Source organism: Oreochromis aureus, linkage group 11 (assembly GCF_013358895.1).
Source record: "Oreochromis aureus strain Israel breed Guangdong linkage group 11, ZZ_aureus, whole genome shotgun sequence".
Lineage (NCBI taxonomy): Eukaryota > Metazoa > Chordata > Actinopteri > Cichliformes > Cichlidae > Oreochromis > Oreochromis aureus.
Window position 1 is genome coordinate 36,139,907 of NC_052952.1, and position 17,364 is coordinate 36,157,270.

The 17,364-nt window shown below is 37.6% G+C and overlaps 2 protein-coding genes and 2 long non-coding RNA genes across 4 annotated transcripts in view; all 4 read right to left on the minus strand.

Moving 5' to 3' along the window:
* Positions 1-1,449: 1,449 nt before the first annotated feature.
* On the minus strand, positions 1,450-11,401 carry LOC120442792. Its single transcript, XM_039620058.1, has 13 exons — positions 11,170-11,401; positions 10,944-11,015; positions 10,557-10,788; positions 10,277-10,383; positions 9,976-10,144; positions 9,371-9,632; positions 4,182-4,300; positions 3,972-4,094; positions 3,238-3,303; positions 3,059-3,116; positions 2,290-2,395; positions 1,778-2,093; positions 1,450-1,683 (listed from the first exon to the last, which is right to left on the minus strand). The coding sequence occupies exons 5-11, from the start codon at positions 10,024-10,026 to the stop codon at positions 2,292-2,294; spliced, it is 783 nt and encodes a 260-aa protein (XP_039475992.1). The 5' UTR covers positions 10,027-10,144; positions 10,277-10,383; positions 10,557-10,788; positions 10,944-11,015; positions 11,170-11,401; the 3' UTR covers positions 1,450-1,683; positions 1,778-2,093; positions 2,290-2,291.
* Positions 11,402-13,485: 2,084 nt separating this feature from the next.
* LOC120442570 lies at positions 13,486-14,148 on the minus strand. Its single transcript, XR_005614776.1, has 2 exons — positions 14,042-14,148; positions 13,486-13,530 (listed from the first exon to the last, which is right to left on the minus strand). It is a non-coding gene; the product is annotated as an uncharacterized LOC120442570 (long non-coding RNA).
* A 117-nt stretch (positions 14,149-14,265) lies between these two features.
* Positions 14,266-15,226, minus strand: LOC120442561. Its single transcript, XR_005614768.1, has 3 exons — positions 15,129-15,226; positions 14,714-14,757; positions 14,266-14,327 (listed from the first exon to the last, which is right to left on the minus strand). It is a non-coding gene; the product is annotated as an uncharacterized LOC120442561 (long non-coding RNA).
* A 13-nt stretch (positions 15,227-15,239) lies between these two features.
* Positions 15,240-17,364, minus strand: part of LOC116320693 — a 147,166-nt gene continuing 145,041 nt past the window's right edge. The window contains exons 18-21 of the mRNA XM_039619896.1: positions 16,113-16,160; positions 15,788-15,831; positions 15,326-15,414; positions 15,240-15,255 (exon numbers count right to left, since the gene is read on the minus strand). Of these exons, the coding sequence (XP_039475830.1) occupies positions 15,240-15,255; positions 15,326-15,414; positions 15,788-15,831; positions 16,113-16,160 (197 nt within the window). The remainder of the gene's footprint in view (positions 15,256-15,325; positions 15,415-15,787; positions 15,832-16,112; positions 16,161-17,364) is intronic.

Genomic DNA, 17,364 nt, shown 5'->3' on the forward strand with positions numbered 1-17,364 from the left:
AGTCGTTAACGTTCCTTGTTGCTTAACTATTCTTTCGATGTCTGTTCACAACGAGTTAAGCGACAGCTTAATCTCCTCCAAATCTTCTTCAATTTTTCTCATCTTTGCCATTTTCTCCTCTTTGTTTGTTTGTGTTTTGTTTCAAGCAAAATATATTTGACTGAGAATTAATCACACAACCTATTCTGAGACGCCAATCTGGCTGTAGCTGCGTCCGCCATCTTGGCTGAGCATAGAACCAATACCGCCAGAGCTTCTATTTTTACATGCTGTAGTGCCATTTTTGGGAGTGTTTCAAGTTGCTATACATCAATACAACCATTATAGCCCAATTTTTAATAATATCTATGCATTTAGTGCATAGTAATTACATAAATTGCAAAGAATTTAGCAGAAATGATGAGGATGATGATGGCAGCAGCAGAAGTCGTTCTTCTCTGCCATACATGCCCTATAGCTGCAGAAAAGCCTAACATTGTTATCTTTTTACAAAAAAAAAAGTGCTAAACATGAGAGGTTTTAGGACAAAGTTTGTGTTTTCCATTGTTTAATCACCGGTTCCAACCAAAGGAGGTATGTTGTATCAACAGAAAAGGCTAACTTGCTTATCATTTTGCAGAAAAAAAAGAGACTGCTAAAAATAAAAAAATAAGAGTTTTTTTGGATAAAGTTTGTGTTCTCCATTCTTTAATCACCGGTTCGAGCACCGTTTAAGCACCGGTGTTGTGCCAAAGTAGTTACCCCCAGCAAAAATTGTTTCCCCATCGACGAGAGCACGCAAAGTAGGAGGAGCCACTTGCCCAGCTCCGTTCTCTACGCTACTTGTCACTGATCTGCAGTCGACACAATAAAGAGTAAAAGCTGGAAAACAGCAGACTCGATTAATTTAATATTAGTTTTGTGACATTGTAATGTGCTGTGTGGAAGACAATTTAACTTAAACTGTACACTGAAATAACCTGCTGGGAATACTTTGTCTAGAAAAGTACTTTGATACTATAATACTGTAAAACCAGACGTCGCTCTCCGGTGAATTTACACTCGGTTTACACTTTGTAGCGAAGCTATCACGAAGGAGTTTATTTGCAAAATCAATCACAGTATAACCAATAAGTACAGTAACTTTGAAGATGATTTCTTCTTCACAGCAAAAGTTATGGAGGGATACAGATTTTATCAGGCTGTGTGACATCGGCTGCCCTAATGTGTGCCCCGCCATCAATAATGCACATTGGCGTTGCTATCACGAAATAGTTTATTTGCTAAATAAGTCACAGTATAACCAATAAGTACAGTAACTTTGAAGATGATTTGTTCTTCACAGCAAAAGTTATGGAGGGGTACAGATTATATCAGGCTGTGTCTGCCAAAATGTGTCCCCCCCCCCCATCAATAATGCACATTGGCGTTGCTATCATGACAGAGTTTATTTCCAAAATAAGTCACAGTATAACTAATAACTACAGAAACTTTGGAGACCATTTTCTTTTTTTAGACTTCTTAATTTAACATCTACATCTCTACATGTAGATATGTGTGTTCTCAACAATGTGTGCCATAAGAACACTAGCTGTGCAACTTTAGTGTCAACTATGTACAAGCGAAACAAATAAACACGTCTTCTGGTGGTGGGCTTTTCAAGCAGAGCTGGTGGAACCACCGCAAACACATCTCCCACTGAATCTGTAAAAAAAAAAAAAAAATACAAATCCCAATGTTAAAATTTCATTTATGGGAATTGATCATAGCATTTAGCAGTCTTTCATGATGACATTACCCATTTATTGTCAGTTTCATGCTCTTCTTCCCCACAGAAATGACAGATGTTTGTCAGGTCATCTGTTTTAAAAAGTAAAAAAATAGCACATAGAGTATACTACCTACTGGACTTATTACTTCATTCAAACAACTATATGGTTTGTTTCTACAGCCATCATGATGAAAATATTCATGATGTCAGAACACTGAATGGTGGAAAATGAGTTACCTGTCTCTAGGAGGAGAGTGGTGGCAATTTGTAGCCTGTGTGTATTCACGGCCTTTTTTGTAGATGGAAAGTCTATTGACTCTTTTTGCAAGATCTTTTCAGCAAACTGAAAAAGAGATTCTAAGATGACTAAATAGGCTAATATCGTAAATGTTATTTTATAGAAATTTGTTTTCTTCGATCAATTTCTTTATTCTCTTGTGTAATTATCTTATATTCCTTTTCCTGTCATTAACATTTATTACAACACAACATTTCCAATATTCTCGTATATGTGTATGCATTACGGTTAAGACTCGTACTTTCAATGCAAAGACTCCACATAAGGTAGCGTCCACTTGTTTTGGGTGTTTGACTGTGTCACAAGTCCACCTTGAGACGTTGCATCCTTTTTTTCGCATGAATGCCCTGAAAGACAAGTCCAATAAAAACTAAAAATAAAATAAAATTTTGGTGACACAAAAAGGCTAACAGTATGGAGAGCTTAAGTGTCTGTTGAACATCAAGTTAAGAACACTGACCACACTGTTTTGTTAAAATCATAACTTTTTAAAAGTCTACAACGCATTTCCGTGGACAATTACTTGTGCTTTTGTTTTCCGGTTTCCTCCCATGATATAGAAATCAATCACTCACACAGTACACTTTGAAGAGATGTGGAGGAGAAGCAAAGATGAAATTCACACATGTATAACCTATGTGAAATTATTTTAGACATTTGTCTGATGTTCTGTTGCTTAACCTCCACAACACTTTATGCAACTAACTAAACATTATTATCCCCGTGCTATATTTTCTAATATAAAAACATCATCTCATACAGACATCAGGTCCTCAAATAAACATTGAAACATGGAGAGACTTCTCTTTAAAGGCAAAATTAACCCATAACACCACAATATCAGAAGGCCAACACAAAAATTTAAACCTGTTGCTGCTAGTTTTTTAATTCTGAGTTCCATTTTTTTTTGATTGACATCATACTTATAATTGTCATAATAAACACAAAAATAACAACAGCAACAAAGACTTTAATAAAGGGTCAAAATAAATTTGAACAGTTATCCTTACCTTGTTGATTGTTGAGTGGATCAAGATACAGCGACTTCTTTTCTTGAGGGTAAATGACCTACAATAAAATTGGGTGGAGAATTACATGTAATAATTCAATATTTAAGATGATCTGCATGCCATGCATTTGTCTTATAAAACTGATTTGATGAATATTGTAAATGCAATTATTTTTTTACCACTAATGTCCAGTGATGATGTTCATTTACAATTCCCAGAATGACTTCATGCTCCATGGGTTTGATCTTAAATTGAAACAAAAGAATAAAAATATTAACTTCAGACATAAAAAAAGAAATGCAATAACATGTTGTTTAGAGTCCTTTTTTTTTTTATTAAAGCAATTTATGATATATTTTATATCATCCACTTATATAGTACTCTGCAAAAGCCATGATTCACCCCTCATTTCTTTAAACTGTGCAAGAAGCTGGACTATCTTATATTTTTTATTAGTAGTTTTGCACATTACTTCCTCCAAGACTAATAAAGGTCTTTCTAAGGATTTTCTTTGGACATGGAGTTCATTTTCACTCATTTTCAACACGATCATTGTGCCATCTGCAAAACATTGTTTAATGCTTTCTTAAGCCACTTTAACAGTGACGTATGAATCACTTGAGAATAAAAAGGTACCTATTGAAGAGATGAAGCAGTGTTGATGATTTCAAAAAAGATATTAGCCCAAATGTTTGCAAATCTCAGCATTGATTGAAGTGTGTACAAAATAAGGAGGAAACCAGACAAGCAGAGAACAAAAGAGAACTGGCAAGTCTAATAAACTATCCACATCTACAAACCCCAGTCTCAATTCATTCTTTCTGCATACGCTGTTATCCAATCTAAATCTGGATGTGGATATGATCCGAGGTACTTAAACAATACACACAAGATTCTTTCTAGAGATACCTACCTTGACTCTTGGAGCTTTTCTCTTCCAAATGGCAGTCATTGAAAATGAATCAATGAATGCTGCTTTTGCTGAATTATGGCGATTGCATTGTCTCACCATGATCGCAAGATATGCATTAATAGACTGCGAATACAAAATGTAAACATTTTTAACTGTTGTCAAGTAATAAAACACTGATAGTTGCATTGTTGTCAGTAAAGATCACTGTACCTCACTTTCCAACTCCATGTTCGGACCAATTTGTTGGATATCCCAGTAGAATAATTTGTAAGCACCAATTTTTGAGAATAGAACATGAGGACTCTTTCCAGCCCAGGCATCCATTATATCTGCAAAAAGTAATGAGAAAAAGAGATAAGTCAGCAGGACAAAATGTAAATCAAAATTTAAGATGCATAATTTCTTATGTAGTTGTCTGACAAAAGACGTGTTTCAGGGTAAATACTTTTAAGACGCTGATAAAATGGGCACATGGTTTAACATTGTATTTTGTAGAAAAAAAAGAGCACTTAAATTTGCTTTTATTTGGGGGTAAAGTTACACTTACAAAGGAATTTAAATACATAGCAATAGAAATGCTCTTGCCCCCTATCATATCTTTTTTCCAGCAGAAACACCTATTACAACAAAAAATTTTAATTATGTTTTTTCTTGAAGCTACATGAATAAATTTTAAAATACTCATGTTCACGGCTTGCACCTGTGGCCTTTACTATTACATAACCATTTCTGGAAAAATTTTATTTTTCTCCTCCAAAACTATTATTATTATCTTTAAAATAGAGTGTCAATTTCTGGGCTGTTAAAAGCAGCATCTTAAAGAGTATTTGATCTTTCAAACTATTGCTGGCAGGGAGTCATCATCACAACATTAATATACTGCTTGTAGTGGGCATTCTATGTCACTAACAGCATATATGACAGCAATTTTAGAAAAGAAGAAAATGATGAACATACACTATTAGTCAAAATTAGGGACACACCTTCCCATTCAGTGTTTTTCTGTGTGTTCATGCTTTTCATGCAGTGACAATCATCTTAGGTGACTACCCCATGAAGCTCACTGACAGAAGGCTTAGAGTGTGCAAAGCAGTGATCAAAGCAAAGGGTGGCTAATTTGAAGAATCTAAGATATAAAAAATATTTTTGGTTATTTCATACTTTTTGGTTTACTACATCATTTGTGTTAGGGTTAGTGCTCCATATGTGTCCATTCATAGCTTTGATGCCTCGAGTTCTAATCAACAATGAATCTACAAAATAGACAAGGAAATTAAGAAACAACATTAAAATGAAGGTGTGTCCAAACTTTTCACTCTTAGTGTACATCAGATGTACAATATCAATCATGAACATTCTGGGTTACACAACAACAAAAGAAAGATTCACATTTTTGAAGGACTCACTTTTTCATTTGTTTTCAATTTTACACATGTGGCTTACATCCTTTTCCAAGTATTCTATACTGTTTTTATAAAGCATTACCATATTGTTGAATTTAAAGATTCTTTTAGGAAATATACCTAAAAAATCTGGTTAAAGGTGTAAAATTTGCTATGCCGTGAGCTACAGAGTACTGAAACAAACACTGTCATAGGAACAAAAGTCCTTTTTAAAAAAAAATTAAAAAAATATTATATTTATTTACATTTCTCTGCAACAGGTTCAGTGTATCTTTGAGGTGGTGATGCTGGCTAGCTTGTGAGGCTGTTGCTGGGGCTGGTGTCACAAGTGGAACTGTTGCTTCTATGGTTTGTGTTGTAGGTTGCTGGGCTGTAATCTGTGGAGCTGAGGCTTGTGTGGTTGTAGCATTTGGAGCTGTGGTCTGTGACGCTGGCTCTGCTGTTGTGGTCTGTGAGGCTGAGTCTGCTGCTGTTTGGGATTTGGTTTGTAGAGCTGTAGCGTGTTCTGGTGCTGTAGCACTTGTGGCTGGTTCTGGTGGTTTGTTCTCTTTCTATACTGTTGCTCCTGACTCTGGATCTGGTACTGTTGTTGCTATACCTTGTGGAACTGGAGATGGATGTTGTGTTTGAACTGGTAGTGATGCAAGTGATGCCATTGGTGCTGTAGCCTGAGTAGCTCTAGGAGGAGGTGGTGGTGGTTGTTAGGTTTTTGTATTGTGATTGTCATTTATGCTTAGAAATATCTACCCATATATGCTTAGAGTTTTATAATCAGTTGTAGAGTGGTAGAGGTTTTGATCCTTAATAGTCTGCAAACTTTGTGTGCATTCCAGGGCACTCTTGCATTCTTGGAGCATGGGAGAGGTCGTACCTTGTCTTATTGTTTTATGGTAGGATAAACGTGTTTTAGTCTAAGTGCCTTTTGTTTAGATGGACGGCTTGACCCTAGACACACACACACACACACACACAAGGTATTCTTGTGTTCACATGCATACCTATGTAAGATGTCATATGTTAATGAACCTATGCATATTCACATAACCACAATTAAATTGTCTTCAACGTTCCAGCGAATAGGTTCAAGCTACAAACCTATCATTAATTGGTCCTTCGATGCCGGAGCCCTGGAGTCGGCATTCACCGAGGAGAGAACCCTGACGTCAGCGAGACGTGAGAATTTGTCATCGGGCCGGTGGATTAGCTGTCTGTTTTCTTTCCTCGATGAATGACGATCGGCGGGATAACCGCAGAACTGGGTTAGGGTCCCGAAAGAGAGGTTTTGGTAAAATCGCCCAAAGGCCCAAGCGTTCGGTCAGTGTCCGGTTTTGAAATCTCCCTGGGTTTGTGTCCCAAGCGTCCCTTTATTGGGCTTTGTCATGCGACTGGGTTGGTGTCCCAGAACTGGGTTGGTGTCCCGAGTGGTCCGGTGCAAGTCCGGAGTAGGCCTATTTTTGTGTTGTTGTTGTGTGAATGACTGCGGAGCAGGCGTGGTCTGTGACACGGTTGTTGTTGTTATCATGGGTTCCCGAGCAAGTAAGACTGCCTACCAGGGAGATGACACATGCATGCAAGAACTCACTCCCGGCAGCGCGAGCCATTTATATTCTCATAATTGTCGTGAGCATAAAGTGGTCGCGGGAGAATCTCAAATGTTGGAAGTTTTCAGAAAACACAGCAGCCTTGAAGAGCGTGCAGAGAAGGCCAGCCCACATCAGCAGCAGTTAAGCTATGCTCTGGTGAATGGCTTTCATTCACCCATTGCTGATTTCATTAGGAAGCAAAATGTTAATCATAACTCTGACCGGTCCTTCAAATGCATTAACTGCACCCGCTGTGCGCAGGAAGGAATTAAAGGAACACAGAAGAAGTCACACAAGGTATTCTTGTGTTCACATGCATACCTATGTAAGATGTCATATGTTAATGAACCTATGCATATTCACGTAACCACAATAAAAGAGCAGTGTTACGGGAGAGCGGATGAGAGCAACTTGGGTCAAGCGAAGGAACGGCGTTTGTCCGGTTCTCTCCCGTGCACGTAAAACCGGGCGTCGATTTGGCATGGACAGAGGGGACATGTCCCCACCAATAATTTAATCGCTTCTTGTAAAAAAACCCAAACAAACCCAATAGAAAGAAAAAAAAAGATCTGTCAGCGTCTCAGTCACCCAGCGGTGCAGAAAGAGTTAAATTACGTTCTCTACTGGAGTCCGACCTCATGTGACAAATATGGCCAATGTGATTGGCTGAGCCTTTCAGGGAGCTCTGTTTAGTTTCAGCAGCGGCAAATCTGCGCTGAGAGGAGGACGGTAGCAAAGGGGAAGAACGTGCATATAAGAAAGTATTTTTCAAAGAAACCTGTAAGTCACTTAAAGCCAAGCTCACTCATAAAATGTGTCCATCATAATAACGTTACAAGCTATGCTAGGCTTTGGCCCACATCAGTCTAAAATTGTATGCAATCATGAATAACGTGTTTTGGAAACTAACTGCACAACAGGCAGCTCTATTAGTTCTCCCAGTCTCAGAGCAACATTTCTAATTTTGATTGAAACTGTCAGAAAAAACGGCAGCCTCGAGCAAGCCCGGATATTAGTTTAAAGAGGCTGTTAAAATTATACGTTAAAATGTTGGTGACACAATAATTTCTTCCTAATGGCACTGACATATTCATAGGGTTAATTTTTGAGACAAAAATATCATGAGGTATATTCCACCTTGTAGTGCAGTTTGCACTACAATTGTTAGGCTGCTGATGTAAATTGATTGATTAGTGTAGATTTGACAAAGAATCTGAATTGACATGTCTCACTTTTTATATGGCACGAATCAATGTGTTATTTTATCAAGAAGCAATATGTCCTAGTGCAGTCAGAGGGGAAAAGCCAGGGCCAAAGGTGAGGCACATCAAGCACAGAATAATAATTTTGTGGTCATCTTAGATGAGTTTTATGGACAAAAACCACCAGTTCATTTAGTGTTCTCTTAGTGCTAATGTATAAGAGAAGTTGGTGTACTATAACTGAAGTAATCGTGTTAAGATAAGATAAGATTACCTTTCGTTTTGTCACAGCAGAAAGGGGACAGTGCAAAGTTATATAGCAAAAATTAGAATAAATTAAGAATAATATACTGTACACAACTGTACAGAATAGAATAAAATAGTAGAATAAAATAGAATAAAATATACATTAGGATAAAAATAGAATACAAATGTTATATACAACTGACAACTTACAACATCTTATTGCACATGTGTGTGTTTGATCAGCTTTTGTCTTTGTTGTGGAGACTGACAGCAGTGGGGAGGAAAGACCTGCGACCTGCGAAATCGCTCCATCCCACATTTAAGTCCTTAAAGTCATATTCTTTTATTGTCTTGACTGTATTTGAAGCTATTTTTATTTTTGTATGATACCTGATTTATATGGAATATGGCTAAAGCAAACTAAAGTCTAAAATACTTAGTAATTTATTTAATCGTAATTTAACATTATATAATTCACATATAAAACTATGAATTGTAATTTTAAATGGTTTAATAGCATGTAGAATAGCATATGTAGGCAAGTATATTTCTTCTTTTTTATCAAGAAGCAAAGACGAAAAGGAAAAAAAAAAGAAACAGGGCGGGGTTCGGTGGTTGAAACACCCGTCCCCACCAATGCCAAAACCAAATCTACGCCCTTGCGTAAAACATAAAGAACTTTGCCTACTCGTGTCTTGCATGCTGTGTAATTAAATTGTCTTCAACGTTCCAGCGAATAGGTTCAAGCTACAAACCTATCAGTGGTGCTACTGCCACTGGTGCTACTGTAGTCTTTGGAGCTAGAGCAGATGCTGGTGCTGCTGCAGCTTGTGGTGCTGCTGGACCTGGTTGTGCTGTTAGTAATGTGGCTGCTGTTTTCTTTAAACCCCGGTGTGGCACTCTTGGCATGCTGTCTTTGCTTAACTTTAGTTGGTCATTGGAATCCTGAAGATCTGCACTTTTACCTTGGATTGCTGTAATGATGAAAGGGCCTAAAAAGTTGGCTTCAAGTTTTCCCCCTTTCCTCTGCTGGCTTCTTATGTTAGCTCTTAAAACTTTGTCACCAACTTTGAAGACGACATCTCTCTTCATCATTTTTATTTTGCCCTTTTTTTTTTCCTGAGCTTTGACCACATTGTCCTTCACCAGTTCCAACAGCTTTTGATGCTTTTGAACGTCTTCCGACAGCTCCTCCTGCCCCACAATGTCTTCCACACTCTCATCAACCTTTGAATCAAAAGACATGTCTATCATTACTATAATTACTGTAAGATACACAGACAATACATAAAAGAACTGAGAAATACAGTGAAAATTTACAATAAGTGTCTTTGGTAAGGTTTTAAGACACAATATATTGCTGGCAAAGATTCAGTGTATCTTGGGATTGATTGGACATGAAGAAAACTATTATTGAGGGTTTGAACAATCCATAAAAATATTCAGTGGTGTAGTGCTTTTATGGTGGTGACGTAGCATCCATTGAAACTGATCTCCCTGCGCCTCAAAAACTAAAAAGGTTTCGTTGTATGGGATTTTCATGTAGTTTGTCACAGACAGAAAGACATACCATGAACTCTTCTGGGACTTCGGAGGGATAGCGAGCCTCTCTGCCAAACATTAGGTAATAAGGTGAGTATTTGGTGGTCACTTACTTTTTAGTTCTGATTCCAAACATTACAGCATCTAGATACTCATCCCACATTTCTGGATGGTCACCAACAACTTTGCACAGGGCTCTGACAATGAAAGCACATAGAAGACATTCACATGAAAGATAATTTACATTTTTTAATAGTTTAATGTCATGCATTCATGTTTTGGTTGAAGGGAACCCCCATAAATGTATAACATGTACTCCAAGAATTTACCTCTGGATGGTGCCATTCATTTTCTCCACCAGCCCGTTTGTTTGTGGGTGATAGGGGGAGCAGAGGCTTCTTTTAATTTTTAACAATCCACAAACCCTTTTGTTGAGCTGCAAAAGCAAGTAATATACACTGACTATAAGCACATTACAATAAGAATTTAAATAAACAGCTGTCATACTAATATCTCAAAAATAAATTTATAAAGAACAGAAAATGAACCATTTTCAAAAATTATTCAAATATGAGTTCACATATTTTTGCCAAAGACTAAAGTACTTACAGAATTGACAAATTCTTTGCCTTGGTCAGTAAGAATCCTTTTTGGGGCTCCGAACTGGTGGACAAATTTTATGAGACAGTTAGTCACTTCCCCGGCTGATTTTGACTTTAAAGGGTATGCTTGTGGCCATTTTGTAAAAAAATCAATAAAAACACATGTATTGATGTCCATTGTTGGTTTCAGTAAGTTTTCCAATAAGGTCCATCCCAACCAGTTCAAATGGCTGAGAGACCTTAAAAACACAATCATAGTTAAGTTAATAATACTGAAATTACACAGAATGCTAGTCTACTGTTATAATTTTTTCAAGTATATAATCAGTAGGTTTCTAAGCAATGAAAATATTGTGTGATTAAATGTGATTATTTGCTATGGTCGATGACTAACCTTTATCGGAATGTATTCGGCTGGTTTTTTAATTGTTGCAGCACTTGCCTGGCAAAGTGCACACTGGGAAACCTAATCAAAAATAAAAGCAATTCAATAAGAAACACAAGAGTTGATGATCAAGGTTTACATAACTTATTTTGGGAGATACAGAAACATTGCTGTGTTCCTCTTAAAATACGTAAGCTGTAGTAGAATTACATAGAGTTTGTTTTGGAGTACCCACCCAATTATTGATGTCCACTGACATCCCTGGCCAGTAGAACCGCTTTGAAATGGCTTCTCTTGTTTTTGTTTGCCCACAATGGGCCCCAGTAGGACTGGCATGAAAATCTGAAAAAATTGTGTTTGCCTCATCAGCCCCACAGACTACCGTTGTCTTTATGGTTTTGTCTGTGCCTTTGTAGCGCCAGTAAAACAGCTGCTCCCCTAAACATAAACAAAAAAATAGAAAGGTTTATCATAGCTGTTTAAACCACAGGTCTATATTTGGTAAAAGTCATGACAATACACCTTGAATGTAATGAATCAATTATGTATGTGATATAATTTTGGGGTGACTATTGGACTGGTTCTCTATATTTATGACAGTATGACTACTTCAGAAGCCAAAAAGATTATAACACACAAGACTGTATTAGTGATACTAAAAAAAGTGATGGATGTGTGAAGCCATTATAACTAATGGCCTTCAGATATCATGCAGTTATTTTTAATACAAATATCACTTCAAAGTAGTTCCATTCCACATTTCCTGCTGTCAGTAATTTTCCACATATGTAATTTAAAGACATAAAGACATAACAGTGGGTACACCTGCGTAAAAGGATGTGGCACATACCACTCCAAAAGTAATTACGACGTAATATATTGTAGTTAAGATATAAAAGGACAAAAACAGTTCTTAGTTAACACTGTCTACTTATTAGCAAACCTTAAAACTTTTACTTTAATTAACGCCCATGTGCCTATTAACTGAGGTTAACTCGGTCAAAGAAAGGTCAAGCTAATTAAATCGGTTAGTGCAAATTAAGACTACACATTATGCCTTTGTATATGTGTTAATATATATGTATTGATGACATTTATAAACGCTACAAAGTTGCTGTTATTACCTTCAATGTCGTAAATAGCAGCTGTTCTTCGGAGAAGAAACTTCTCTTTCTTCGTGAAAAGCACTTGATACTCGCCTTTCAGTTTATATGCAACCAAAATCTTGTACTCGTCTGGTTCCATCCTCTTGTGGTGTTTGTTATTTTCGAAAACAAATTGTAAAGTAATCTTCTAGTTTGCTCAGAGAGACTCTGGTTTTCGGTTCGTGCGCACAACGTGAACTAATTTGCATAATTGACAAGGAAAGCCCACGTGACCTGAGATTTTGGAAAAATTTGTCAATGTTGGAGTCGAGTAGGCCTACGAAAGGTTGGCCAAAACTAACTTGCAAAACTTTGAAAAGCCCTGTTACTTGCAAAGACGTATATATTTAAATGTTGTTTTAAATTTGATTTATTTACAAAGAAAAACTCTGCCAATGTGCATTATAGATGGGGGGGGGGGGGGCACACACATTTTAACAGCCAATGCCACACAGCCTGATATAATCTGTATCCCTCCATAACTTTTGCTGTGAAGAAGAAATCATCTTCAAAGTTACTGTACTTATTGGTTATACTGTGATTGATTTTGCAAATAAACTCCTTCGTGATAGCTTCGCTACAAAGTGTAAACCGAGTGTAAATTTACCGGAGAGCGACGTCTGGTTTTACAGTATTATAGTATCAAAGTATTTTTCTAGACAAAGTATTCCCAGCAGGTTATTTCAGTGTACAGTTTAAGTTAAATTGTCTTCCACACGGCACATTACAATGTCACGAAACCAATATTAAATTAATCGAGTCTGCTGTTTTCCAGCTTTTACTCTTTATTGCGTCGACTGCAGATCAGTGACAAGTAGCGTAGAGAACGGAGCTGGGCAAGTGGCTCCTCCTACTTTGCGCGCTCTCGTGGATGGGGAAACAATTGTTGCTGGGGGTAACTACTTTGGCACAACACCGGCACAATTCAAAAGTACCAGTTTGGCACCGGTATCAGATAAAACCTAAATGATACCCGTACCTACTTATATCTCATATCTGGCCTTGGGACTGTGTGTTTTTACTTGATCTGCAAATGGTCTCATATGAAAACTTGACTTCATCAGGACTAAAAACTAAATGTTCTCATTTCTCTGACTGAATTTTTGTGTTATGATTTTTTATCAAATTAAGGTGAGCGCATGAACTGCAGTAATAAATATTTAATGACTTTTGATTTTTAAAGACAAAGAAAAATCTAAAGATGTCATTTCCTGGTTTTATCTTCAGTAGTAGATCCTTCACTCTGTCATCAGTGGAAACATTATTGCTGCAGAGCTCCACATTAACACTGTGAGAAGCATCCAGTTTCAAAGATGCTTTGTCTGTTTCATCATGTATAATGTTCAAGATGAGGATGATTTACAGCCTGAATCTACTGAATGAAAGCTGAGTTAAAGTCACACTCACTCTCTTCAACAGTGCAGCTCCATGTTCATCCACAGAGTGTTTCTCTGAGGAGGAAAGACATTTACAATCAACTCTGAGGATTCAAACATCGTCACACATCCAAGTAGAATCAGCCTTCAGAAGATACAGATGATTTAAAAGAGAAAATCATGTGAAACTAAATAAAATGACACAAGAACCCAACAAAGAAACCCTCCATCCTGTCCAACCAAAGTAACTGGAGGTTCCCAGCTGTGATAATGAGAGAGAGGGTACACCTGTCCACCTCAGGTTTTAAACAGACAGACAACCTTTCACACCCACATTTAATTTAGAAGCAGCAATAAAGCCAACAAGCATGTGTTTGGACTGGAAACCAGAGCACTCTGAGGAAAAGCCTGCAGGCACAGGGAGAACATGCAAACTCCACACAGAAAGGTTCCAGCCAACCAGGAGGCTCAAACACACAACCTTCATGCTGTGAGGAGACAGTGCTAACCACTGCACCACCATGACACCACCAACACAAACACCTGTTGATGACACAGAGTTTACACTCATGCATGTTGGTCTTACCTCTGGATGCTGAGCTGCTCTCTGATAACTTCTGCACCAGATCAGTTCTGTTCATGTACATGAAAACTTCTCTGGTCACCTCCACAGACTGATGACCAAGTTCATCCACCATCAGATTCACTACATCTGCTCTGGTTGATGATGGACTCAACCTCCGTGAGATGTATGACAGAGACCCCACAGGAAAAAATATCTGTAAGAGCCTCTTAAATTTCTTGAGCTCCTCATCACTCAAATCATTCAAAGTTTCTAAAAGCAGATGTTTAACAGCTGCAATTGTTGCCGCCTGGAACAATAAACACAATTATGGGACATCAGTTTATTTATTCAAACAAGGGCTGTTATATTGATAACAGTATGTTTATGAAAACTATGAGGAAAAAAAAACTTTAATCTTTAAAGTGTTTGATGTTTTCAGATTTCTCTGTCCTGTTGAAGGACAAATGTACATGCTGACACTTCCTCAGCTCATCCTCAGTGGTAAAGACATCCTGACATTAGTGTTGGAGAAAATTACTGCTGAAGAAGTCAAACTGAATGAAGCTTCAGTTTGTCACAAACATCCAGCAGAAATCATGAGAAAAATGACTCAACATGAGAACTGATGATACTTTAGTACTCTGACTTTCAGCCTGCTGTCTTGTACTGAATCAGAGATGTGACATGACTCACTTTGTGGATCAGTGCAGAGCGTCGTTCATCCACAGAGTGTTTCTCTGAGGAGAAAAGTGCTCAGAGTCACTCATGACAAACACATTTAACAACTAACTGACAATTATTCAGGAAATATGACTTTGGAAAAATGGACAATATGCAGAATTACACTGAAACCTCCTCAGCAATAATAAACAGTATGAAGGAGTCATTTTTACTCCTCCTCACAAAGTATTTTTATTTAATATGGTGTAATTCTTATATATTTATTTATATTTTCTTCCAGAACAGTCATAAAAAGCTAACGATGTGTTTTATTTTGTCTTTATAAGTAAAATTATTTGTAATAAAGTTAAAGAAAACTTTACTTACAAGTTTATAAGACATAAAATCAGTTTTATGACTTTAATGAGTTTTGATTTTGTTGTCTTACTTCGAGGCAGTGAGCTGCAGTCTGACAGCCTCTGAGCCAGATCAGTCCTCTTCATCTTCTTTAAGACCTCCATGGTCATCTCCACTGACTGTTGGCCGTAAGTCTGCACCATCAGAAACACTGTGGCCTGCAGGTCTGTCCACTCGTATGGCATCAATGAGAGGACTGAGTCATATTTGTGAAAATGAATTGCTCGCAGTTTCCAGATGAACTTTCTGAGCTCCAGCTTATTCAGAGCATCCAGAGTTTCCAGCAGCAGCTCAATAACAGACTCCATCGTTTCTACCTGGAAAATTCAAAGAAAACGTTCATGAGATAAATGTGACATTTCTCACTCTCAGGTTTGTTTGTTTTCTCATCAACACTTTAGAAATGTAGATGTGTTTAGATGACATCATCCATCACATAAGGTGATGATGTCATTGGTCATATTTGTCACAATGATCACAAACAGCTGATTAACAATTATTCTGCTTCTGTTAACAAGTTCAGGACTTTTCTGACCTGCTGCAGACCGACCTCACTGGACACGCTCAACTTATCAAACTTTGACTTTTCCAATCAAAATCAAATCATTTGTTTCTATTGAAGATTTCTATCCTGTATTTATGAAATGAAAGCTGGATGATCTGAAGTCAGACAGATGTGACATGACTCACTTTGTGGATCAGTGCAGGCCAACGTTCATCCTCAGAGTGTTTCTCTGACAGAAAAGAAACATTAAAAGGTTCATTCATGACTGATTTAACATCAGTGTTAATAATCAGACACTTTGAAATAACTGATACTTTGATTTCATTCTGATGATCCTTGTAAGTTGGATTAATAACAACATTAAACTTGTTAACATGAAGTCATATTTGATGGAAAACTATCAAAGTGTGAGGAAATGATCCAGTTCTGTTTCATTCAGTAATTCTTCATCTTCTTCATCTTCATATCAATGAGTGTATTTATTGATTGATGTGTTTTCTGGACACTGACCTTTCTCTGTTTCCTCCACATCAAATCCTTCAGCTGATGATCCTGCAGCTGCAACACATTGAATACAAACTGTAACTACATCATACAGACACTGTGTGTGTCCTTTATGTGTGCTCATCCTGAGTATAACACTGAGTCCTGACAATAAAAGCTTTAATATTTCACTTTCAGCTGTGCTGACTGAAGGCAGGAGGAGGCCATAGTTACACAATCACAGAGAAATCAATGAAAAGACTTTGAATCATTTACCTCATACAGGTCGTCTGTCTCCATAGTGGAGTTTAAATCAAAGCTAACATAAAGATGTATTTACAACACAAGACTGATATTAATCAGCTCAGAATGCAAAAATTCTATGAAACAAAACAAAGAAAAATATTTTCAAAGGAAAGAAGTTGGAAGAGCTTTAACCTCCTTGGACTTGGCGTCCACATATGTGTGGACAGTAGCATTATGAATGAGACTTTAAAGATGAACTTTGTAAATGAAAATGCTGTTGATGATGCTGGGGTGCCAACGGATGTTTACACTGCATTTTGGGACTTTAGTGAGGCTGAATGGCAAGCAGTTGGGCAGATATGGGTGAAAAGCTTACTAGACCATGTTGTCTTTCCAGTGAGGCTGTCAAAGGCTTTCATTTTAGCCTGCACCCACGGAATGGACTCAGTTGATGTAGACATTCTGATTGGATCGTTTCTCAACTATCTCCCTCCTGTTGAAAGATCTGCTGTCGAGAAGGCTCTCCAAGGCACAATGGATGAAAATGATGAAGAGGACCTGCTTGACCTTTTTACAATGATGGGTTCCCACTTCCTACCACCTAAGAACAACATGCAGCCTGCCATTGAAACAATGGCTCATAAGGCCATTCTCCAAGAGCCAAAGTATATAATGGATTGCTTCTCCACACCCATGGCACGTCTGCAGCTGAAACTGTCAGGCAAGGAAAGTGTGTTGTCTCTGTATGAGACAATGAAGGCCACAGGCAAAAGACTAATGCAGCTGTTTGAAACAACAAAATTGATGCTGTCTCACGGAGAACAGACAACCTTTAACCATCTTCAGCGTTATGTTAAAAACGCTGATGAAACCAAAGCTGAGAAAATCCTGCGCTTCTGCACAGGATCTTCTGTGATATGTGTTGACAAAATTTTGGTGTGCTTTATTGCTGAAACTGGGCTCAACAGAAGGCCTGTTGCTCACACCTGTGGAGCTACCCTTGAAGTGCCATGCACTTACAGTTCTTATCCGG